The 26,042-nt window shown below is 38.6% G+C and overlaps 2 protein-coding genes across 2 annotated transcripts; one reads left to right on the top strand and one right to left on the bottom strand.

Moving 5' to 3' along the window:
• The first annotated feature begins 2,517 nt into the window (after positions 1-2,517).
• LOC126705172 (uncharacterized) lies at positions 2,518-3,411 on the top strand. Its single transcript, XM_050404099.1, has one exon. It carries the CDS (start codon positions 2,518-2,520, stop codon positions 3,409-3,411), a length of 894 nt encoding a protein of 297 aa, XP_050260056.1.
• A 322-nt stretch (positions 3,412-3,733) lies between these two features.
• On the bottom strand, positions 3,734-5,928 carry LOC126706600 (L-type lectin-domain containing receptor kinase IX.1-like). Its single transcript, XM_050406136.1, has one exon. The coding sequence runs from the start codon at positions 5,893-5,895 to the stop codon at positions 3,838-3,840; it is 2,058 nt and encodes a 685-aa protein (XP_050262093.1). The 5' UTR covers positions 5,896-5,928; the 3' UTR covers positions 3,734-3,837.
• Between the last annotated feature and the right edge of the window lie 20,114 nt (positions 5,929-26,042).

Genomic DNA, 26,042 nt, shown 5'->3' with positions numbered 1-26,042 from the left:
TATGACCATCTATACACACAAAAAAAAAAAACAAAATCAGCATAACTCACTATAACTCTATAGAAGCCTCAAAAATATAAAGAGAAATTAAAGGGGTTGAATTTAATATTTACCATTGGAGAGAGAGAGTTTGCAGAAACTGTGGTTTTATATTTCTTAACTTGAGAGAGGGGTAAGGTTGCTAGGGTTTTGAGGGTAAGGTTGCTAGGGTTTTGAGGTGTTATAATGTTTTTATTTTTATTTTTTATTTTTTAAATATTGTGCTGACGTGGAAAATTGTGGTGCCAGCAGAGGCTTCGGTTTTATATATATATATATATATATATATATATAGATAATAATAAAGAAGATGATTAGTTTACATTATAGTAAGATTAACATTGTATATAAAAAAAATGCATATAATACTGCACACTTTTATATAAATGTACATAATATTGTACACTTTTTGTAAATTTGTACAGTATTAAACGTATTTGTTTGGTGTACAATGTAAAAAAAAAAAAAAAAAAGAGTTATTATATGAATTGATAGATTTATAGTATTAAGAAGACTGAATCGCTTTCTCAAAAAAAAAGAAGAAGACTGAATCACATATTTCAAAGTCATGAAGCAATTAAATGAAAATTACAAAGCAAATGAATGGTGGGGACGTGATCACATGTCCAACTTTTCACATGGGAAAAGGGTAGTGCCTGCCATAGTGGTAGACAACTTATTGAAAAAGGAAAAAATTCTTGACTTTTGGGTACTGACAGATGAATGAAAACGCAGAAAAAGAAAGAAGAAGATGATGATGAAGAAGAAGAAGAAGCAGTGAAAAGATAAGGTTTATGCTTTTTTATTTCAATGGTATTTTAGGGATACCTTAATTAATTTCCTAGAGTATTAGTTTATGAAATTAGTTTAAAAATATCGTATGAGAAAAGAAAAAAATAACTGATTATTTTGGCAGTTTTTTGCATTTTTCATATAAATTGTATAAAAAATTTCTTAAAATAATATATTAATAAATACCCTACGAATAATAGAACCTTTTATTTTTTGTGGAATTAGTTTGTTTTGGGACTGTAACTTTGAATTCAGGGGTGAAAATTGGAATCGCGATTTAACCCTGAGCCAAGCCATAATTATTTAAGATTCTCAGGGAGCAGTGTCCGGTTAATCGGGTTGGATGACTTGGACCGATTTCAAAGTACTTTTATATTTCAACTTCAAGTTGATTCTTTCTTCCTTTGTTGTCTATAAAATTGTGTGAATCACAACATGTGATGCAATGTCGTTTTATTGGACTTAACAACAATTTATATACGAAAATAAACAGAAAGACCAATGTGATATGACTTAGAAAATTAAATATTAAAAATGAAAAAAAATAGGGATGAAAATAACAACCCATCCAAACATAGAGGGTGTAAATTGGATTTTTGCCAAATTGTTTTGGGTCCAAACTTTCAAATATATATATATATATATATATATGTAATAATAAAGGAATTAAAAATTTTAATGGGGGTCATGGACTCCCTTGGTCAAAGAACTTGTCTAAGGATGGCACCGTCCTTGTGTGTCAGTGTGTGTGTTTGAAGAAATAAATAGAGAAATTAGATGGTGAACGTAGAACTTATCCACCTCTAAGAAATGACCAGCATCAACGACTATTTACAAACCCTTTGTGTTCAAGGTTACCTTGATTAAAGCTAATTCTGACCCTGTGTATTGAGTAACTTAACCTTTTAAGCAAAGTTTATATACCAATGTAAGATTCAAGTAACTTTAGCTCCCACTGCAAAGCTGAAGTGTACAAGAAGCATAAAACAATATTTTCCAATTTTATATATTATATTTTCCAAAAAAGGTGCATTGGGTGAAGTGGAGTACATTGTGTTCCTCCAAATCTATTGGGGGTATGGGTTTTAGAGATATCCAAAATTTTAACAAGGCAATGCTTGCTAAGCAAGTATGGAGACTCTTGAAAAATAAGGATTCACTTCTTTTCAAAGTGTTTAGCTCTAAATATTTCCCAAATGGAAACATTTTGGAAGTCCCAATACCTTCAAAATGCTCCTACAATCCAGGGATGTCATTCATAAGGGGGCTGTGTGGAGGGTCGGTGATGGCCGGAAGATAGATATTTGGAGTCATAGTTGGTTGCCGGAGGTGGGACAGAGCAGAGTGATCTCGCCTAGGAATGATGCAAGGGTTGAGAAGGTGTGTGATTTATTTTATCCTAATTCCAAAACATGGGACCCTGGTTTGATCCAGCAATTTTTTTACCCTTGGGAAGCAGAGAAGATCATGAGGATATATGTCAGTGCTGTGAATACAGAGGACTCGCTGGTTTGGCCTCTAACCCCAAATGGCGAATACTCGGTTAAGTCTGCATACAGAGTTCTTGCTGCAGAAGCTATCAATGGACTTCCTTCTTCGTCAGGTGGGGAGTGTTCCTCACTGTGGAAGCGCATTTGGAAAATTCATGCGCCACAAAGGATCAAACACTTTATCTAGCGTGCAGCAATGGACTCCCTTCCCACAAAACAAAATCTTGCACGACGGAAGATTCTGGTGGACGTGACTTGCTCCCTGTGCGAGGATTATCCAGAAACACTCTTGCATGCATTATGGCTGTGTGATCAAGCCAAGTCGGTTTGGAAATCAGAGTCTAGATTTTCTGGTTTGTATCGGAAAGCCCACAGGAGCTTCGCGGACTTGCTAGACTCTGTTTTTCAGCAAGGCTCTGTTTTCTCTGTTGCTCTCTTCTCAACAATTACCTGGAGTCTTTGGCAGCGCAGAAACAAGCTGCGTGAACGCCAACCCACGTGGCCCATTCAGGAGATAGGTCGAAGAGCAAAGGAGCTGGTTATGGAGTTCTTCGAGGTTCACCAGCGACCTCCGAACGCAGTGCAACATGTTCCTCGTGTCAAGTGGTCACCGCCAGCAGAGGGTGGATACAAAGCTAATTTTGATGCGGCTTTTTTTGAGAGTAGTGAGCTTGCTGGAATTGGGGTGGTGGTTCGGGACAGTTCTGGTAATGTCATGGGAGCGTTGAGTCAAAAAATTTCTAGACCCCAGTCCGTGGAGCATGCTGAAGCCCTGGCCGCCTGTAGAGCTGTGATCTTGGTGAAAGAATTATTGCTCACTCAAGCGTGTTTTGAAGGTGATTGCCAACGGGTGATTCAAGCCATCAATGCAGGTGGTCCCAACCATACACTTTTTAGCCATATTATTGAAGAGATTTGCAATTTCAGCTCATCTTTAGCAAGTTGTTCCTTTGTTCATGTTCGTAGAGAGGGTAATAAATTGGCACATGCCCTAGCTAGAAGAGCAGTTTTATCTGCAGACACTGATGTATGGGTAGAAGAGCTACCCAATGACTTGGATGATGTATTTCGCTTTGATTTAGTTCAATAAAATTTACTTACCTCTTTCTCAAAAAAAAAAAAAAAAAAAAATATTCCCTCACTCGCAAATTAAGTGAAATGTTTAAAATGATAAAATTACTTAACAAAACTGAAAAATATATCAAAATTCTTTAAATGTCATTTTCTTTATATATTATTCCCTCACTCGCATTTTATATGTGAGGGGAGCCACTATTGTGTGGCAAGACATGAAAAGGCGTGGTACCTGGTGATATCACCAAAAAATAATTCTAAAATCAATTTCATTTATTACACAATTTGAATAAACTCATTCAATTTATTCCACACTTATTCAAAACAAAACACTCATACTTTAAGTGAAAGTACAGTTCAAACAAGTTTAACTTTTAACAACAAAAGAAAAGCAGGTGGATAAGCAAAAAAGTTTGCTTTAAACTATGAGGAATTGCTATTGTCATCCCATATAATTAGTAGCACCATTGGAGGTTGAAAGCAAAGATGCAGCTTCATTCATTGGAGTACGATATGATGACCTGAGAGTATCTAATTGGAGAAGAGGAAATGGAGCTTCAAAATTGAGCACTTGAATTGCTTCTCTTATTGAAGGCCTACGATCGCATTCGGAGTGAGCACACCAAAGGCCTAAAATTAACAAGCACTTCATTTGTTGCTCATTAAAACGTCCACCCAACCTTTGGTCAGCTGCATTAAGAACCTCTCCTAATTCATGGAGCTCCTTAACCCAGTTCAACATCACTACCTGATCTTCTAGGGCCTCGTGTTTGGTTGGCTTTCTTCCACAGGCTAACTCCAATACAACAATTCCAAAACTGTAGATATCTGATTCTTTAATGGCCCTACGAGTTGTGACACATGCTGGGTTCATATAGCCCTTGGTACCTACCAAATCAGTAATTCGTGATGCTTTAGCATGGTCCACAAGCTTAGCTAATCCAAAATTCCCAAGTTTGGCATTGAAATTAAAATCAAGCATAATATTGCTTGATTTTATATTCCTGTGCAACACACAGCGTTCCCATCCTTCATGCAAGTAAAGCAAGGCTGAAGCCAAGTCTTGTACAATTTTGTACCTCACTTCCCATATCAATAAGGCTTCTTCTCTGAAAAGATGTGAATCTAAGCTTCCATTGGGCATGAAATCATAAACAAGTAATAGTTGTCCAGAACTTCTTTTGTGACACCATCCAATGAGTTGCACCAAATTCTTGTGTCTCAATTGACTGATAATTTTTACTTCTGATGCATACTCTCTTATCCCTTGTCTAGACCCTTCTGATACCCTTTTAACAGCAACAATGGTATCTAAGTCCCTTAAAAATCCCCTGTAAACCCCACCAAATCCTCCTTGGCCTAGCTTTTCTTTGTCATTGAAATCATTTGTCGCACGAGCCAATTCATCATATGAAAACCTCCGAGGTCCTGTTCCCCTTTTAAACTCTTCATCAAGGGCACGATCATCTTCTTTATCCCTCCGATTCCTCTTCCACAAGACAAACAGAACCATGGCCAACCCACCAACCAAAATAAATCCACCAACAATGAACCCCACAACTAACACGGACGTGTTCCTTTTCTTAGCGGGGAGGTTCAGACTGGAACCTTTTGGGTTGGTATTGTTATTATCAATTTCCAGACTTGAAATAAAATCCCAAGATTTAATAGTATGTAATGCAGAACTATTATATCCTGTTGCGGCTGAGAATCCAAAGGTAACCCACTCAGGTAGGTAATTTCTCAAATCAACATTACGAGAAAGCGATTGCAAAACAGTAACATTGTTTTTAAAACCAGTAAAGACAACACTCAAATTTTTTGAGCTTGAATTGTAACTAATCCAAGCTTCATTTGTTTTCCCTTCCATTATAGAAATATTACTCAACCATGGCACATTAGCAACAGATTTCATGGAGTTGATATCAATACCTACACGTGCCCCAGGCGGATCCCATTGGAAATTGCTCCAAATATCAAATTCCACTGCAACAAAACAACTATCCTGTGAATTTGACGGTGGGTAGTTATAGAGACCCAGATTTTTACCATAGGCACCCGGAGAAAGTTTGGAACCATTAGGTGCGAAGAAGAAGGTCAACCCATCTGCATATTTTGTTTGATTCTGCGAATCAATGACAAAGGTAAAATGGGTAGAAAAATCTGTGAGGTGTCCGGAGGCCTTATTCCACAGGTGCATGGATCTGAAATAACTGGCTCGACCTGCCAACCCTTCTTTCAGCGTGCTGCCTGTGAGCTGGATTACTTGGTCTTCATCAGCGTAAGCTTTCTCGTATGATATGTTAAGTTCCTGAGAGCTAAAACTAGTGAAGTTGAAGGACAAAGCACTTGTAAATGTAAATGGGGTTAGTACAGAGAAAAGATTGGTGATCATAAATAAAGAAAAAAGGTTGAAAAGCTGTGGAAATCGGAAATGTTTGATCGTGAGGGTGTAAACAGCCATGATTGAAACTTTGGCATTGAGGTTGTAAACACCCATTAATGGATTTTTGTGATGTGGTTTGGATTGAGATATTGCAGTGGTGTTATAAATCAAAGTGAAAATAAGTATAAGTCTTATAAGAGCAAAGTAAATCAAAGTTTCCAGTCAAAGAAGAAAAAAAAGTGAGTGAATGTTTCCTGTGAAAAAGAAAAAGAAAAAGTCAGTTACGTTTCAAGAGAAAAAGAAAAAAAAGTGTACTAAGAGCATGTTGTTAGTCTAAAACTAGTGCCTGTTGCCACGTGAAAAAATTCTGTTAAATTTGAACTCTAGATCATTCCTTAAACTATAACTGATAGGAGAAAAGACTTTTTTTTTTTTTTTTTTTTTGGTGTGTTTTAATCTATACTCCAAAAATCACAATTAGTTATATATTTGATTAACTTTCCTTTTAAGATCTTTCTCAAAAAAAAAAAAAAAAAACTTTCCTTTTAAGATAAATGTAGTTTAAAATGAAAATAATAATAATAATAATAATAATAATAATAATAACATAGCTAAAACTAGTGCCTACTGCCACGTAAAAAAATTCTGTTAAATTTGAACTCTAGATCATTCCTTAAACTATAACTGATAGGAGAAAAGACTTTTTTTTTTCTTTTGCATTTTAATCTATACTCCAAAAATCACAACTTGTTATATATTTAATTAACTTTCCTTATAAGATAATTGTAGTTTAAATGAAAAAAAAAAAAAAAAAAAAAAAAAAACATAGCTAGTAAAGAATAAAGTGGAACACACAAAAAGTGGAATAAAAAATTTTGTATTGAAAAAATTACTGTTAAGTTTAGTTGGTATTTTTGTTTTAGCAAGTGTAGTTTCTCCATGACAAGGTGGTATATCTCATATGTCTCAATGACATGGGGCCCTGTGTCAGTGAGACATTAGTTACATTGGACTCATTCAAGATCACCCCCCGCCCCCCACAAGGACTATTGTTGATGCTTGTATGAGTTACTGCCCTTTCAAGTTCTATTTGATTGAAATTGCCGTTTATTTTAATTAAAAAGAAAAAAATAATAATAATAACAATAATAGAAGAGAAAAATACTGTACCACATTGCCGCAATTAATGCCAAAAATAATTAAATGGGACGACAAAGCATAGTACTAGCCATTATTGGGTTTATTATATTTGTTTATTATTCTGTTTTTAGAAACATATTCGTTATACGTCATCAAATAAAACATATTAATTATGTAGCCTAATTTGGAACTTGAGTTTCTTTTTTTTTTTTTCTTTTTCTTTTTTTGAGAAAAATTTGGAACTTGAATTTCAAATATTTGAGTTATACTAAGAACTTAAAAAAATAAATTAACTTAGGTTATTTATAATAATGGTTAGTGCTATGTAACTAATATGTTTTGTTTGAGGCCACATAGCAAACATGTTTGTAAAAACAGAATAATAGGCAAAAAAAGCCCAATACCTGCCTGAAGACTTGAAGTAGTTTCATTCTAATAAAGGATACAAATTAAGTTTTTTACCCTATTGATGTGACAATTTGTGATTAGAACATTGCTTTCATAAGACGCCACTAGTGACATCATTTTTATTAGCAATAATCATATCATGTCACCTTAATTATTATGAAAAATTTTGTGTTTCTAGGTTTATTGATTTCCAAAATATTGCTAGTGACACACTGCTTATGTCTCATCCATAGGACAGTACAAGAGCAAAATTAAGCATTTAAATGTATGAAACTAGCACTTATCATATTATTATCATATTATGTATTAGTTAGGTTGTACAGAATTCCGATAATAAGCAAATCGGCATAAAAATCTCGCTTCGTTACTGCAGCCATTTACCGAGCAGCTAGCAATGGAGAATAAACCATAAATATATTAATTATAACACTGTTGAGTACAAGACACAATTTTGTTCTAGGCTGTGTAAAATAGTCTAGTAGACAAAAGAAGAGTAATTGTGGAGTTTTCTTTCCATACTAATGGCCATATTCTAAGATTTGAATTCAGTTTCCATTGGTATATGAAGTATAGTACATGTAGTTGAAAGTTCAATTAGTGTGTAAAACACTAATGAATGTTTAGACTCCTAATTTCAACAATAACAACACAAGCTTATACACAAACATTATATGTGCGGAATGATGAATATAAGCTATATCCAAATTCGTAAAACACTCTATACCATAATTAATCACAAACACAGCAGCAATTAAAAGGTAAAGAGTAAGGGAAGAGAGATGCAAACACAAAGATATCACCAGCAGGTGTTATCGAAGAGGAAACCGAAGAACTCAGCAAAAAACCTCTCCGCCGCCCTCCATGCGGTCAAATGATCCACTAAAGAATAAAGTTGGGATACATGAATAGCAGAAGACATTCCAAGCCTAATCTACCCAATGCACCTAAACCCTCCAAGCTTCTTGCTCTAACAAGGTTAAGCCTAACCGTGTCTTTTTTAGCTTCTCGAATCCCGCAATAAGCCCATTGCATCAACCAAGTAAATTGGTCATCTCTGAATTGCTTCCCAAACATCAAAATACCTCCTTACTGATATGGGTATGGTGTGATAAAGATTTGACAAATGTACCTTTCAAGGATATGTCAATGGAGAGGGTAAGAGTAGAGGAATTTGGAGAATCAAATATCAAAGATTGTGGATGAGTCAATCTTATTTTTCTCTAAGGTTTCTCTCTCAAAATTCTCTCTAGAAGCTCTCTGCATTTTGTGGGTATAAGGGTTTTTATAGTAAGGTACGTGAGGAATGTGAAAAGTCAGTTTTCATCCAAACAAGACCTTCTGGCGACTCAGTCTCACGAGTGGAATGAGTCGCGAGTTTGAGTTGCGAGCTAACTACCTGGCCAGACTGTACATTTCGTCCTGTAGTGCTCCAGCTATCATGACCCTTCAGTTCTCTGCATGCTTCACACGTGTGCCACTTTGGCGACTTTCCAGTCGCGAGATCCAGTCACGAGGCTCCTTTGTATGCACACACCTTGAGTTTTCTTCACATTTTCTCACACACAACCCTTACATAATTCCCACCTAAATACAAGGTATCTAATTGCTAAAATACAAGCAAATTTGTTACGAAATAGAGCCAACACATGATTGAATAAATTCAACCTTACAACAGTCTTCCTTGTTATGTCATTACTTATCTATATAGTTATGTAGTGATTCAACAAGGAGAGTCATCAAATCAAAGAATCTTAATGAAAATGTTAAACCTATTATCAAATTTTAATATAAAAGATTTATAAATTGACTTGTTAATGAATGTTGTTGGGGACATATTTTTATGTAATTGGCATATTCTTTGACAAAACGCACTTTACTTGTATTTGGGTAAATCTAAGTAGGTTCAAGATGGTCATTACAAGTAGTTAAATTGAAGACATGAAGACTACTCAAGAACTCTTCAAGAAAAGTGCAATTTGCAGGTCTCGATACCTCCTCGGTAGAAGCTCGATCTATCAAGATTCATTAAAACTCGACAGATGCCTCGATTGATCGAGCTTACGGGTTTTTCAGAATATAGCCAGCAATATTTTTATTCTAAAAGCCTATTTGTTTATGAGTTTGTATAATCCTTATTGGACTAGGAAAACCCAAGGTTTGTGTAAACCTATTTGGAATAGAAGAGCCCATTAAGCTCCTATTTAAAGGAGGTTGGAAAAAGAAAAACCTAACCTTAGAGAGCTTCATAAGGTTTTCTTTTTGAAACCCTAGCCTCCTCTTACAGAAGAAAGAGTTCTTGCTGCGTTTCTTGTACGCCTTTGGGTTCTGTAACCAAGCAAAATCTCTTGCACCAACATTGAAGATCTTATTGGTGTTTCTATGTGAAGCTGCTTCAAATCAACTACAACAATCAAAGGGTTGCTGTAGAGTTAGTCACGTACTGGGATTCGTGCAAAGGAGTAAGTCGCGTACTAGGATCCGTACATCAAATTGGTTAGTCACGTACTTGGGAGCCGTGCATCAAAAAGGAGAACTGTCACTATAGAACAAGTCCAATTGGATATTGGGGTAAGGGTTCAACTGTAGGTTGGTAAGGTACTTGGGATTCATTTACTTGTAACCGCTTGTTGTGATAATAGTGGAGTTTCGGGAGTGGTGACCTGAAAATCACCCGATGGGGTTTTTGCCGTTAGGTTTTCCCCATTCGTAAACAAATCACCGTGTTATTTATTTTCTGCTACATAATTAGTTTATTGGTGATTTGTTTGTTCTACCACGCGTTTGTATGATAAATTGATTAATTAATAACTTGACTAATTAATTAATTAATTTCTATCACAAGGGGTCATTCAGTTTGTGGCCTATCAAGTGGTATCAGAGCAAGCACACTCTGATTAGGATTAATCTTTGCTGTGTGATCCATTCACCCCTGTTGTTATGGAAACTCTTGATTGTTTTGATTTGCATGATAGTATGTTGAATGATGATGATGATATTCAAGATACCTATTGCAAGCTTTATAATTTTTGTATGATATCACTTGAATATTCTGCAAAATTAAAAACTAAATTTAAAAAGGTCAAGCTTGAAAAAGATGATTTGATTGCAAAATTGGATGAAGCCAAAAATTTGAATGAGAATTTTAAAAATCAAATTTCATCTCAGGTGGACAAAATTAAAAGTTTGGAAGAGCAACTAGTTGAATCTAAAACTGAAGTTGAAAAAGTAACTAGTGCCAAACTTGTTGTTGAGCCTAACTCAAAAGAAAAGGATTTTTATATTCCTCCATTTAAAAGGAATAATGAAGAGTTGAAGGCTAATATTGCTAGGATAGACAAAGGTAAAAATTCTAATGTTAATGCTGAAGTTTCTAAACCTATGTTTAAAACTCCTCTTAGGAAGAATTAAAATTCTGAATTTGTCCCCACTTGTCATCATTGTCATATTGTTGGTCATATTCGGCCAAATTGTCCTAATTTGTCAACCTCTAAGGTTAAACCTCCTTCTAGGAAGCATAGTAGTTCAAAAACTATTAATGTTTGTCACCATTGTGGTGCTTCTAGTCACACTCGTCCTAATTGTTTTAAGTTGTTTCCTCATAAGCGAGTGTCAAATTGGTCTCATCCTTTTTCTAAAGGCTCTGTACCTATTCTTGGTGAGTTATTAAAAGCTTTGAACTCTTTAACTCAATTTCAAGGGAATTCTAATTCCTCTATGTCCTATAGTAGTCATATTAGGACACGTGCCTTTTCATCTTCACGGTCAAAGACTCGTGTTGGGTGGGTGATAAAGGATCCTAAGACTTAATTGTCTATTCTGTTTGTCCTCTACTTTAATTCTTTCTATCTAAAGTAGGACTCTCTTTGCTTGATTTCTTATCTGCTTTTGGAATCATGCTTTCATGCATCTACACCATTCTATCATGCCTTCATGCATATGCATATTTCTTTCATGCTTTTATGTTGTTTGTTTAACATGTTTTTTTTTTTTCAGTTTTATTATTTTTTTTTTTTTGATATAAAAATAAAAAAAAAATGAAAAATCAGAAAAATACAAAAACAGTGTGTGTTTTGTGTACATTGGTACTTGTGTACCTTGGATGGCCATTGAAACAAAGTTTTCTAAACTTTGTATTATTTGTAACTTAGATGAGCATCTCTATGCACAACTAAGCAAGTGAGCTTTATGGCTTGTGTTTGTGATGAGTAAGATTCAGTTGTCTCTTATACTTAACACTCATATCACTCTTTTTGACGGGAAGGACTAGAAAATCCTAAGAGAAAGGCATAAATAATCATCTCATCATTATTGCCCACCAATCATAATATGACACCTGTATGATTTGGCATAACAAAAGTGCAGTGTCAATGACATTTGTGTGCTTAGGCATAGCAAAATTAGAATGTCAAATATCATTGGGTATTTTTTTTTCTCTCTCTAATAAGCTCGTGCATGATATGCTTAATAGAAAAATATGCAAAGAAAAATCAAAAGCAAAAAGATCAAAAATACTTTAAATATGATTGCAAGCGTGTATTCTAAGAGATGTGAGAGTTATAGGATGTACCTTAAAGGTGATAGTCCCCATCAAGTAGTTTTGATTGTGTGTGAGTTAAAGTGATTCTCTTATATTTCAAATCATCATAACATGCATACACTTATGCAATCTTGCGATATTTTTCACACACAACACGCAATATTCTTTGCTATTCTTAATACATGTGCAGGTACAATGTGATTTGGCCATCACGAGATTTTACATGTATTAATGTATGCTCACTAAATTATCTTGACTTATTTTTGAAATATAAAATTGGTTAGACTTGTTTAGTGTGTGTGTGTGTGTGTGTGTTTTTGAAGATCCATGTGCTTAATATGTTGAGTGGATCATTGGTTGAGTTGCTTGTTGGATTGCATTCATGTCTGTGTTTTTCACATCTCGAAAAACTGATTTTAATCCTCGATACCTTGCTGTCTGTCGAGCTTCTTTAGCTTTTTCCAATCGCAATCCCGATAGCTTCTCGATACCTGGTGGATCGATCGAGAATGTTTCTGCATCCTCGATAGCTTCTCGACACCTAATGGATCGATCGAGAATGTTCTTGCCTCCTTGATAGCTTTTCGACACCTAGTGGATTGATCGAGAATGTTCCTACCTCCTCGATAGCTTCTTGACACCTCTCGATTGATCGAGATCCTCTTGCATGCATTATTTTTCACATGTTTTGCATATTTTTTATTATCTTTGTGTCCATAGCATCTTCTTTTTCTTTTTCTTGTAGGTCTATGGTTCCTTCTTCTCCTTGTTCCCTCTATGTCAGTTTTCTGTTGTCTCTGTCATGTCTTTTGGCTTTTTATGCCCTTTTACAATCGTATCAAAAAGGGGGAGAAATTTGAGAATTGAATGTTATTCCTCAGGGAGAGTAATAGATTTAGGGGGAGAACTTCATGTTAAAGGGAAGAATGTTTTTGTTGTAACTAACTTAGGAGGAGAGTTAGTTTGATACACATTGATATTGATATATTTTTTGTGTTGTGTATCTTTTGGTTTTGTAATCATTTACATACATCATGTGTTGTTTCTATATTAGATGATGATGTATGTGTTTCACTCTTTATCTCACATGTGTTGTTTCTTTTCTCTCTTTATACACATGTTTCTTGTTTATTTAACTTGTCATTATTTTCCACATGGTACCTTGATGTGTTTTGTTTAGTGCCTTTCAGGAAAGACAAGTTAAAGCCAAGTCAAGATTCCGAACCTTCTTCTTGCAGCAACTTCCAAGGTTCAGATCTTTTAGACTAGGCTTATTTATTCTGTAATCTTGAGTAGAATGTATTCTAGGACGTTCAATGTACTCTTGTGGTTTTGTCACAAATTGCCAAAGGGGGAGATTGTTGGGGACATGTTTTTATGTAATTGGCATATCCTTTGACAAAACGCACTTTACTTGTATTTGGGTAAATCTAAGTAGGTTCAAGATGATCATTATAAGTGGTTAAATTGAAGTCATGAAGACTACTCAAGAACTCTTTAAGAAAAGTGCAATTTGCAGGTCTCGATACCTCCTCGATAGAATCTCGATCTGTCGAGATTCATTAAAACTCGACAGATGCCTCGATCAATCGAGCTTACGGGTTTTTCAGAATATAGCCAGCAATATTTTTATTCTAAAAGACTATTTGTTTATGGGTTTGTATAATCCTTATTGGACTAGGAAAACCCAAGGTTTGTGTAAACCTATTTGGAATAGGAGAGCCCATTAAGCTCCTATTTAAAGGAGGTTGGAAAAAGAAAAACCTAACCCTAGAGAGCTTCATAAGGTTTTCTTTTTGAAACCCTAGCCTTCTCTTACAGAAGAAAGAGTTCTTACTGCGTTTCTTGTACGCCTTTGGGTTTTGTAACCAAGCAAAGTCTCTTGCACCAACATTAAAGATCTTATTGGTGTTTCTATGTGAAGCTGCTGCAAATCAACTACAACAATCAAAGGGTTGCTGTGGAGTTAGTCACGTACTGGGATTCGTGTAAAGGAGTAAGCCACGTATTGGGATCCGCGCATCAAATTAGTTAGTCACGTACTTGGGAGCCGTGCATCAGAAAGGAGAACTGTCACTACAGAACAAATCCAATTGGGTATTGGGGTAAGGGTTCAATTGTAGGTTGGTAAGGTACTTGGGTTTCTTTACTTGTAACCGCTTGTTGTGATAATAGTGGAGTTTCGGGAGTAGTAACCTGAAAATCACCCGGTAGGGTTTTTGCTGTGAGGTTTTCCCCATTCGTAAACAAATCACTGTGTTATTTATTTTCCGCTGCATAATTAGTTTATTGGTGATTTGTTTGTGCTACCATGCGTTTGCATGATAAATTGATTAATTAATAACTTGACTAATTAATTAATTAATTTCTATCACAATGGATCATTCAGTTTGTGTCCTATCAAATGTGATTGGTGCCACATCAATGACATATCAAATATATTTCTTGAGTACATTTTTTTTTTTAAATATAAAAATTAAGGCTTATAGTAAATTTGTAGTAACTTTATTATCACTCCTATCTTAAGAATATTCTTAGCAATATTTTAAGGGCAACATCTTTTGTTTTCCAACAAAGGAAGCATGCTAGCGGTAACAATCAACGTCTCAGATGAACATGGAGATAGATTGAAAGGGACATCTATTAACATAGAGCAAGTCTCAAAAAGATTTTCCATTTGGGTCTGCAATCGCAAAGACTATTCTTGGCAATCTCCCTTATCAAATAAGTGTCTGTTTGGCAAAAATTATTTTTGCCAACTTATTTTATTATTTAGCTTATTTTTGCTACTATTTATGGGTCTCACTGCACTTTTTAGTACTATTCACGAGTTCCACTATATTATTTCAATTAAATTTTACCTTTATTTACAGTGTTTTCTGCGAAAAAGTTTAGAATTTCAGCAAAATAAGCAGATCTCAATATTCATATGGAGTAGAGTATGAGTTCTATGGACCATGATTTATGCTTAACCAGGAAAAAAGCTTTAGAGCTTATAGCTCTTTATAGAGGGGAAAAAAAAAAAATTGTCTATTAGCCATTAGCCAAGAGCTTTTAATTTTTATAGGATATATTGGGGTTTGGGTTTGGGTTTGTTGAGAGTGCCATTATACTATTTTTAGGTTTTTTTTTATTTATATAGAGTTTCAACATATTGCTTCCACTTCTAATAATTGTACTATTTATCATCAGACCATGACATCAATCGGTTTTTGGAGTAAGTGGAGATTAAACTTCAGATCTCTTATTCAACTATTACAGACTTTACCAGTTGAGTTAACCGAAACAATGAAACCCACTATTTGTCGTGCTTAATATAAAATTATTTGCTTTTGTTTTTATTCGGCAAAGTGAATATATATTTGGGAATAAGGCCTAGATGTTGATGTAAGTGAACATACACTACAAAAAATGCCTAAGGTTTTGATCTATCTCTATCTACATATGAGAAGACCCCAATCCAGGATACAAGAGATGGAGAGGCCTAGTTTTGGTTTGATGCTTTCCTTTTTTTTGGTTGTTAAAAGGGTGGTTTGATACTTTGATTATAGTCCAAGCTACAAAATTTTCCCATTGGATACAATTAATTTCAGGAATATATCGATGAATGTGCCCCTAATTGACTAGGGATTTTTTTTTGCTGTTGTTGTGTAAAGGTAGGCTATTTACTTAGATTCTTCGAAGAAGTACCGAGACTCTGAGAGAAGGCTTTTCGCATCCTTCTGTGAATGGAATAATGCTTTGGACCGCACTTCATCCTAATGGGTGTAACCAAATGTGCCTGACTCATAATAATTTCCAAAAGTGTTGCCAGCTGGAGACGTGGTTGACAAGCTACATAAAGAATGGCAAACAGGGAAGGTACAAGGTTCATGGTTCCTATAGCTTTTATGGCTTCTCGGGAGAATATAAAGAGAGTGTCAAATATGGCAATAGAAGGGCAAATTCAACATTCTATGGAGGTGATGAAACTAGACAGTATAACATTCAATTGTAACCCATGAAACTATTTCATAGCTTCATGACTTTTTATAGTTTGTTTTGTACGTCTAAATTATTGGACCAAACAAGCAATAGCTTTCATTCTTTCTATAGGAATTGTTCGGTGTCTTGCGCGATGTGCTAATATGCTATAAGTTAAAATTTTGAAATATTTTGTAAAAAATATTTTTATGATCCATATATATAATTCGTGTAATATGTTATAACATGTGGAGAAATAGTTTTAGTTATACTACATTGCATATTTATACATGGCTAACAATTGATAATAAACAAGTCTTAGGGGAAATATAGAGTTAAATATATGGTTTCTTGCTTTTCTCTACTCCATTATTGCCCCCAAATAATGGAGATGGATAGAGACCTCACATTAAAATGATTTCAAAATTTTGGGACTTTGACGGACAAAACCAAAACCATAGGACCTAATCTAAAATGTGGTATAAACTTTGGCCATTTCTATGGTTTCATGTCAAATTTCCCAATTAGATTTCAAATATATTATACTTTTGTGTTAGTTGTCTAACAATTTAGAACTACTTCCAACCCATTTAAAATTAAATTAATTTATCTAAAAATATCAAAACTTATCAAAAAAAAAAAAATTTTGATAAAAAAGTTGGCAATAAAAAATTTGGATGAATTGTTAATTTTGTCGCTGTGGGGGCCGATTAGTCAATAAAATTATTAAAGTCAAGTTAATTGGGCCTATGGCCCATCCGAGGATGTAAAGTTGTCTGAAGAGGCCCATATCAGGTTGTAGGAGTAACCAAACGAAAGGAAGAGTAGATATCACGTAAGGTGAGTTTAGTATTCGTCCGAGGACCAAATCCTTCTCGGCAATATGAGTCCGAGGACGACCAGAACGCCACCTTGTTACAAACGTACTTCGGAGCTACATTACCACTAAAAGTGGGATATGGGACCAAGGGTAAGAAAGAAAAGGCAAACAAATATCTATAACAACAGCTGCCTCCGCATTAATTGCCTCTCAACCAGCTCTCTGGCCGCATTAATGTGGAGGCGATGCCTGAACAGTGATGAAGCAGCCTTACAGCTGCTAGTTGGAAGTTCCAGAAGGTGTTAGATGGGACAGAAAGAGATCCCCTGAACCCAACTTACACGTGTGTGGTGAAGATGATATGAGGAGGGCAGTATATAACATGAAAAGAGAGCATTGAGGAAAGGGGATCGGAACATCAAAAAAACAAAGATTACTCAGAAGAAAGCCTTTAGAACAAAAGAACTGAACTTGTTTCAAAGAAAAACTAATTGTTATATCAGTGCTAATCCATCTATAAACGTGTGGTTTAATCGTTTTTCTTTTAGAGTTAACCTAGTTCTTGGACACCCACGCTCTACAAATTTTATTGTTTGGGCATTTAACGTACGAACCCAATACCAGTTTGGGATCGTTACAAATTAAGTCCTAATAATTGGCGCCGTCTATAGGGAAAGCTTGATCTAACTTAAAAGAACTCTGGTGCAACGTTTATGATGGAGGAAGCAGGTCCACATCACTATGTGGCGGGACCACATCAGGAAGATGCAAACCCACACCAGGCAGAGTCAAGGGGCTCCCAACATGGTGATCCCCATCGGAGTCCCGAACGGAGAGAAGGCCGTGTGGGGAGTGTACGCACAATTTATACCACCAAAAGTCACTCTCGTGGGAAAAGTCATGTCTCCCATGCAAAGCATGACGGGAACCTGAAATGTGAGATTGCCGATTTGAAAAGAGAGTTGCGTCATGTCCGACGAGAACGCTCCCCACCTTGCTCCGAACCATCATCCGAGGAGACGGATGGAGCTAGTTATAGGCGGAGGTCAAGAACTCCGCCTAGTGAGACTTTCTCCTATGAAGAGGAGCACGGCCATCGACATAAGCACAGAAGCCCGCCTAGCAGGGGCTTGGGTAACAACGCCATGAACAAAGCATTGAGCCAAGTTTCCAAATCACCCTTCACGAGGAATATGGAAGATGCAGTTCTTCCTCGGCGATTCCACTAGCCTACATTCACCCTGTATGATGGCCGGTCAGACCCAGTAGAACATGTTAGCCATTTTAGCCAGAAAATGGCTATCTACTCCAGGGACGAGGCCTTGATGTGTAAGGTTTTTCCATCAAGTTTGGGTCCGGTGGCGATGAGATGGTTCAATGGCTTAAGGGCCAATTCTATTGAGTCCTTCAAAAAGCTGACTCGGGCTTTTGGCGCTCGCTTTATCACATGCAGCAGGGTTCCTCGGCCTTTGGGATCCTTACTGTCTATATCCATGCGAGAGGGAGAGACTCTCAAAACTTATTCGGACAGGTATTGGGAAATGTTTAATGAAATAGAAGGAGAGCACGATGATGTGGCCATCAATACTTTCAAAGCTGGCCTCCCCACCGATCATGATTTAAGGAAATCCCTGACAGGTAAACTTGTTACCAGTATACACCAGTTGATGGACAGGATTGATAAGTACAGAAGAGTAGAGGAGGATCAACTTCAAGGAAAAGGAAAGGCTAAGGTAATCCCTCAGGAGAGGAGGGATTTCAGGTCAGACCGTTATAACAATAACCGACCCCGGAAAGACTTCGTCGGGCAATCGGGTTCTGCGGACATCCAGGTGGTTAATGCAGTGTTTCAGGAGCCGGTGCAGTAGGTTTTGGAGAAGATAAAGAATGAACCCTTTTTCAAATGGCCGAACAAGATGGCAGGAGAGCCTAGGAAACGCAACCCGAACCTATATTGCCACTATCATCAGGATCATGGGCACAAGACGAAAGATTGCAGGAATTTATGGGAGCATTTGGAACAGTTGGTCCGAGAGGGGAAATTGAAGCAACTCTTGCATCATTCTAGTGGTAAGGCAAGTCAAGCAGGCTCAGAGATGCGTGGGGACGCTTCTTCAAGACTTCCCCTTGGTACGATCAACGTTATTTTTGCTGCCCCAGGGAGGACTGGATCTTGCCCTTCCAGGGTACTGTCGGTGTTCCGACCTCCGGCCGAGGATCATTCCCAAGCGTCGAAGAGAGCCAGGGTGGGCGTCCCCCTGATTCTAGGCTTTTCGGATGAGGACAAGGTTGGAACCATACAGCCCCATGATGATGCTCTGGTGGTCACACTGAGAATTGGTGGGTACGATGTCAAAAGGGTGATGGTAGATCAAGGTAGCGCTGTGGATATAATGTATCCAGACTTGTATAAGGGGCTAGGTCTGAAGCCAGAGGACTTAGTAGCCTATAACTCCCCTCCAGTGAGTTTTGAGGGAAGGATGGTCTCTCTGAAAGGACTGATCAGACTACCTGTGCAAGCTGGTATGGATGTAGTGGAGGTGGACTTTATTGTCATGGATGTTTTCTCTCCATATACAGCTATTATGGGCAGGCCTTGGCTTCATACCCTGGGAGTGGTCTCGTCCACTTTGCATCAGAAAGTGAAGTACCCATCCAGAGGCCAAGTGTTGGAGATAGTAGGAAGCCAAGTGGCCGCTCGGCAGTGCCTAGTAGCGGCTATACAGCATTGGCCAGAGGCAAAGACCTCGGCTATGGTCGATAATGAATTATAGCAATTAAAACCCCTAACATTACCCTTAGATATACTAGCCGACGAGGTAAAGTGTGAAGATTTGGAGAGGGTAACTGTTACTGATGATCCGGAAAAATTCTTCCAGGTTGGGGCTAAGTTGCCTTTACAAGAGAAGGAGATATTGCTGGAGTTCCTCCGAGCAAATGTAGACGTGTTTGCATGGAACTCATATGAAGCCCCGGGTATGGATTCGAATTTCATTTGTCATCGACTCAACATGAATCCCTCCATTATTCCCAAGAGACAGCCACCTCGGCGACCATCGAAAGAGCACGCCAAGGCTGTCAGGAGTGAGGTGGTCAAGCTCAAGCAGGTTGGGGCTATCAAAGAAGTTTTTTATCCTCAATGGTTGGCCAATACGGTGGTGGTAAAAAAAAGACAGGAAAGTGGCGAGTGTGCGTGGACTTCACGGACCTCAATAAGGCTTGTCCCAAGGATCCATTTCCCATGCCGAAGATAGACCAGTTGGTGGATGCAATTGTGGGTCATCCTAGGATTAGTTTCTTAGATGCCTTCCAAGGATATCACCAAATACCGCTAGCATCGGACGATCAGGAGAAGACTGCTTTTGTCACCCCTATCGGAAACTACCATTACAAAGTGATGCCCCTCGGTTTGAAAAACGCTGGATCTACCTACCAATGGATGATGACTAAAATGTTCAAACCACAACTAGGTAGAAGCATTGAATTTTTTTATCGATGACATGATAGTGAAGAGTAAAGTGGTGTCCGAGCATGTGGAAGATCTCACGAATATCTTCGGAATACTGAGAAAACATAAGTTACGCCTGAATGCTTCAAAGTGTTCCTTTGGTGTAGGCTCCGGGAAGTTCTTGGGATATATGGTAACTCATAAAGGAATTGAAGTGAACCTAGATTAGATTAAGGTCATTAACGATTTACAAGCACCTTGGAATCCAAAAGAAGTGCAGAAACTGACTGGAATGACAGCTGCTTTGAACCGATTTATCTCTAGATCAGCCGAGAGGTGTCGGCCCTTTTTCCGTCTACTGCATAAGTGGCAAGGATTTGAATGGACCGAGGAGTGTGCTGTGGCGTTCCAATAGTTGAAGGAGTACCTATCCAGGCCGCCTATCATGTCTAGTCCTGAGGTGGATGAGATATTGTTTGCTTATTTGGCAGTTGCCCCCCATGCAGTTAGTTTTGTCTTAATACGAGAGGACAGTGGCGTCCAAAGACCGATTTACTACGTAAGCAAGTCCCTTCAAGAGGCCGAGGTGAGATACTTGTCACTGGAAAAGCCCATCTTGGCGGTGGTCTATGCAACACGCAAACTTCCGCATTACTTTCAGGCCCATACTGTGGTTATCTTGACTCAGTTACCTCTCAAGTTCATACTAAGAAGTGCAGACTACACTGGAAGAATTGCTAAGTGGGGCACAATTTTAGGTGCTTTCGATATCAAGTATATGCCTCGCACCTCTGTGAAAGGCCAAGTCCTTGCCGACCTGGTAGCTAAGTTCGCTGAGTGCCCAGAAGAAGTTAATATGAAGCAAGACAACATGGATGAAAAATCGGTTGGTCTAATATCCACACAAGGCGAATCCTCCTGGAGGGTATACGTGGATGGGGCAGCAAACCAGCGGGGGGCAGGATTGGGATTAGTTTTGATATCCCCTGAAGAGGTCATCATTGAGAAGTCCTTGAGGTTAGGATTCTCGGCTACTAACAACGAAGCAAAATACGAAGCTTTATTGATGGGAATGAGTATGGACTAGAAAATGGGCAGGAAGATAGTAGAATTATTCTCGGATTCAAGATTGGTAATCGGCCAAGTGAAAGGAGAGCTGGAGGCCCGAGATCTAAGAATGCAAGGGTATTTGAGCCAAGTTAGGCGTATGCAAACGAAATTTGAGTCTTTCGACTTGTCGCATATCCTCCGAGGTGAAAATACTCACGTCGATTCCCTGGCAACCCTTGCCACCTCCTTAATACGGGATTTTCCTCGGGTGATCATCGTCGAAGATTTGCATACATCCACCTCACTAGAAAATGATGTTTACCAGGTTCATCAAGTCAATCTGGCACTGAGCTGGATGGATCCCATATTGAAATTCCTTGAAAGTGACATCTTGCCTGAAGAGAAAGTAGAAGCTGAGAAAATTCAGAGGAAAGCTCCTCGGTTTTGGTTATCCGAGGACAAAAAGTTATGCAAACGGTCCTTCTCTGGGCCATACCTACTTTGTGTACATCCCGAGATGCTGGAGTCACTTCTAGAAGAGCTGCATGTAGGCATTTGTGGAAGTCATACAGGGGGAAGGTCCCTATCACACCGAACCATTACACAAGGATATTGGTAGCCAAATATGCAGAAGGAAGCGCAATAATATGTTAGAAAATGTGACTAGTGCCAAAGATTCGCTCCAAACATCCATCAGCCTGGAGGAATTCTTAACCCTTTCTCCAGCCCTTGGCCTTTTGCTCAATGGGGGCTAGACATTGTCGGCCCTTTTCCTAAAGCCTTAGGAAACAAAAAGTATCTGTTGGTCGACACGGATTACTTCACTAAATAGGTCGAAGCTGAACCCTTGGCTAACATCAGAGACGTAGATGTTAAGAGGTTTATTTGGAGGAATATTGTCACGCGATTTGGAACTCCACGCACTCTTGTCTCGGATAACGGACTTCAATTTGATAGCAAGGCCTTTAAGCAATACTGTTCAGACTTGGGTATAAGAAACAGATATTCCACTCCGGCTTATCCTCAAGGGAATGGGCAAGCTGAAGCTGTTAACAAAGTAATAGTCAATGGACTTAAGAAGAGACTGGATGACGCAAAAGGAAAATGGGTAGAGGAATTGCCACATGTTCTCTGGACCTATCGAACAACGCCCCGACGTTCAACGGGGGAGACTCCCTTTTCCATGACCTATGGAGCCGAGGCCGTCATCCCTCTGGAAACTGGATTCCCAACGTTAAGGATCAGTACATTTTCCCCGAACAATAACGATGGGATGTTGGAAAAAAGTTTAGACTTGATCGAAGAACGAAGGGAGAGTGCAATGGTCCAATTGGCTCATTACCAGCGTAAACTCAAGCAAGGCTATGATAGTAATGTGAAGCTGAGGCCACTAGCCATAGGAGATCTGGTGCTGAGGAAAGTTCTGGGGACCACCAAGAATCCAGCTTGGAGAAAATTTGGGCCTAATTGGGAAGGGCCTTATCGGATTACTTCAGTAGCCGGAATAGGAGACTATTATCTGGAAGACCTAGATGAAAAAGCCGTACTTCATCTTTGGAATGTAAATAATCTCAAGAGGTATTATTATTAATAAAAGTAGTCTAGTTTAAGTTTTTCTTTTAATTTATGTTAACCATGCATCTTGTGTTCCCACACCCTATGATATGTGTTGAAGTGTTAAACAGAAACTAAGTTATGTCAGGTCCTCGGATCACAAACTTAGTGGAAATTAACACCCTATGATATATGTTGAAGTGTTAAACAGAAACTAAGTTATGTCAGGTCTTCGGATCACAAACTTAGCGGAAATTAATACCCTATGATATGTATCGAAGTGTTAAACAGAAACAAAGTTATGTCAGGTCCTCGAATCACAAACTTAGTGGAAATTAATACCCTATGATATGTATCGAAGTGTTAAACAGAAACTAAGTTATGTCAGTAAATAGAAACTAAGTTATGTCAGGTCCTCAGATCACAAACTTAGCGGAAATTAATACCCTATGATATGTATCGAAGTGTTAAACAGAAACAAAGTTATGTCAGGTTCTCGGATCACAAACTTAGTGGAAATTAATACCCTATGATATGTATCGAAGTGTTAAACAGAAACTAAGTTATGTCAGGTCCTCGGACCACAAACTTAGTGGAAATTAATACCCTATGATATGTATCGAAGTGTTAAACAGAAACTAAGTTATGTCAGGTCCTCAAATCACAAACTTAGTGGAAATTAATACCCTACAACATCTGCTGAAGTATTAAATAGGAATCTATGAACTTCATTTAATGTACAATCGAAGTACTGAAGACCCAACTTCATTCAACTTTTGAACTTTCCATAAAGTTTCAATTGACTAGAAAGAATACGTATGTATCTAAAATGTCTCCCTGAGACTTCGAAGTGTTAATGCTTATCACCCATTTCTAATCGCCAATTAGTGATATTTATAAGTAATACTTCCCCATGTAAACAAATGATAGTCAAAATGAATCCATCCAAATTACAATAACACAGTGGACAAGTACAAAAATAACGTAAAGCAGCAATAGCAATAAGTAAGTAAACATAAGAATCCTTACAAAACTTCTAATCAGATTACAAAACAAATCCTATTTTTTCAATTTAATTTGGATCTTGGGAGCTTGGCTGGCTGGTTTGTCTGCCTCCGAGGTGGTGACTTCGTCTTTATCCTTAGCAGCTCGCCCAGCTGGCAAGACTGTGGAGGCCAAATCCTGTTGAAAACTTTGGGAGGCCACTTCTGCCTTAGAAGCAGCTACAGTCTTATCTGAAGAGGCTTCTGGAGGGGCAGTATTCTCTTTAGCTGGTTCTGGCTGGCCAGGAGGGGAAGACTTGGAGGCAAAACCTCCTTATTGGGGTTAGCGGTTGAGGGAGTGGCTTCAGCTTGATGGGTTGGAAGAGCTGAGGGGCGGATTAATTCAGGATAGAATATATTCTTTGGCTTCCTCAACTCGGATGAAGCCTCAACCCCAGCTCGGTTAAGGGCCTCGTCCCAAGTTTTGGCACAGTAGATGTGACATATCATTAGCACCTCGGCTCTCAAAGCCTCCTCAATCTCAGCTATGCCGACCTCATAACCTCTCTGCTTCGCTTCATTCGTTGCCTGTTCGGCCTTGGTTTTTGCTTTCTCGGCTTCCTTCCTGGACTTTTCAGCTTGCTCCCTTAAATTTGGGTTTCCTCCAAGTGCTTCTTAAGGGCGGCAACTTGCTCCCGAACCTTCTTCAGTTCTGCATTTGCCTCACACAGGCAGTTCCCCTGGTCCTCGGCCTACTTTTGATAGCCTTCCAAGGCCGAAGCAGTGCTCTTGCGAGCTTGCTCCTTAGCAAGTAGCTTTTTCCTTGCATCGGCTAAATTCTGTTCGGATTGGGTCAAAGTCTGTATAGCCATTGCTCGTTTCTTCCTTTCATCATCTAGCTGATTGGAGCAGATATTGAGCATCTCATCCAGTTTGAAAGTATTTTGGATAATCTGCAAGGAAGAGGTTAACACTATACTCAGTAAAAAGTACACATCAGTGAGTAATGATCACAAAAAGAAAAAAGAAAAGAGTTAGCACTTTACCAGGCCCAAGTATCTCTTATTGTTAAGGATGAGTTCTTTCTTCCTCGCATTCTTTATCTCGGCCATATCTCTGGGGAGCAACAAGGCCTCCTCTATAGCCGAGGCTATGTGACACCCAATGCCACCGTTGAAGTCCCTAATAGACGCATCATCTCGTAGGGGCTCCCCGGCATGCATGGGTGCTGGTAGCCAGGCTTGAGGCTTAGGAAGTTGAGTGTCAGACCTCTCCTGGCCTCGCTGAGGAAGGTGGCTAGTCTTTTGCTGCTTTGTAGCTCGCTGGGCATCCTCCTCGCAGGTCAGACGGGTCTTGCCTGCATCCACCACGTCCTTCCCTTTCTATTCTCTGCGCCTTTTTAGTTCGGCCGCATCAGCTCTGGCTGGCTGTTGAGGTTGATGAAAAGGTGGACGAGGAGCAGGGGGGGGGGGAGACTTGGAGGGAAGAGAAGGAACTTGGGGTTGAGTTGATTTTGCCAGCGCATTCTTCCCGGGCTAACCTTCCATCAACTCCATCAAACTTTTTTGGGGCTTCCTTTGTATCCCCATCTCGTCAGGATCTTCTTCGGAGCGTATGGAATGATAAAAAATCCCAAAGTCGTCCGAGGAGTCTGAGAGTTCTACAACTTCTTCCTCTTCCTCTTTCTCCTCTACTTCCTCTTCTCTGAGGGTAGGCTGGGATGAAGAGGCTCCTGCCGAGATGTCGGCCACGAAAAGGGGCTCGGTACGGGATGTATCTTGGGGAAGTGAAATACCTTCTAGAACAATGAACCCCTTGAAGGAAAAACCGATACGGTGAAGCCGAGGATCGCGGGCTCTGATCACACACTTCAACTCCTGGAAAGCAAACGATATGGGGGTATAGCCAAGGATTAAATGTGCTGCCCGAAGTTGGCCGTCAGCTTCGTTCACGTATATCTCGGCTTTCAATACCTTATCCAAGCTCGCCTTGTTGACTAACCTAAGGTTGGGTTTTGTGTAACGTCTATCTGCAAAACCATTGAATCGAAGCGAAGCGTTGTTAAAGATAGGAATACCAAGACTCAAAAAAAAAAAAAAAAAAAAGTGTATATGTAAACCAAATGTTATGAATCTATGATTACACTCCCACCTGGTACTCCTTCCTCCATGGGGCATGGCAGTCCATCGTGCCATTCCTTAGAGAAGATAAGGAAATCCTCCTTTAGGTTCTTGTTCGAAGTGGGAAGGCACTGAATCAACCTCACCTCGGGATATCTCGACTTGAGATAATACCCTTGCCCCTTCAAGTGATGGAGATTATACACCCAATTCACGTCATGATGGGTCAGTTTTAGGT

The sequence above is a fragment of the Quercus robur genome, chromosome 11, assembly GCF_932294415.1.
Source record: "Quercus robur chromosome 11, dhQueRobu3.1, whole genome shotgun sequence".
In the NCBI taxonomy this organism is placed as follows: Eukaryota; Viridiplantae; Streptophyta; class Magnoliopsida; order Fagales; family Fagaceae; genus Quercus; species Quercus robur.
The sequence above is the reverse complement of the archived record's forward strand: the minus strand, read 5'-3'. Positions and strand labels throughout refer to the sequence as shown.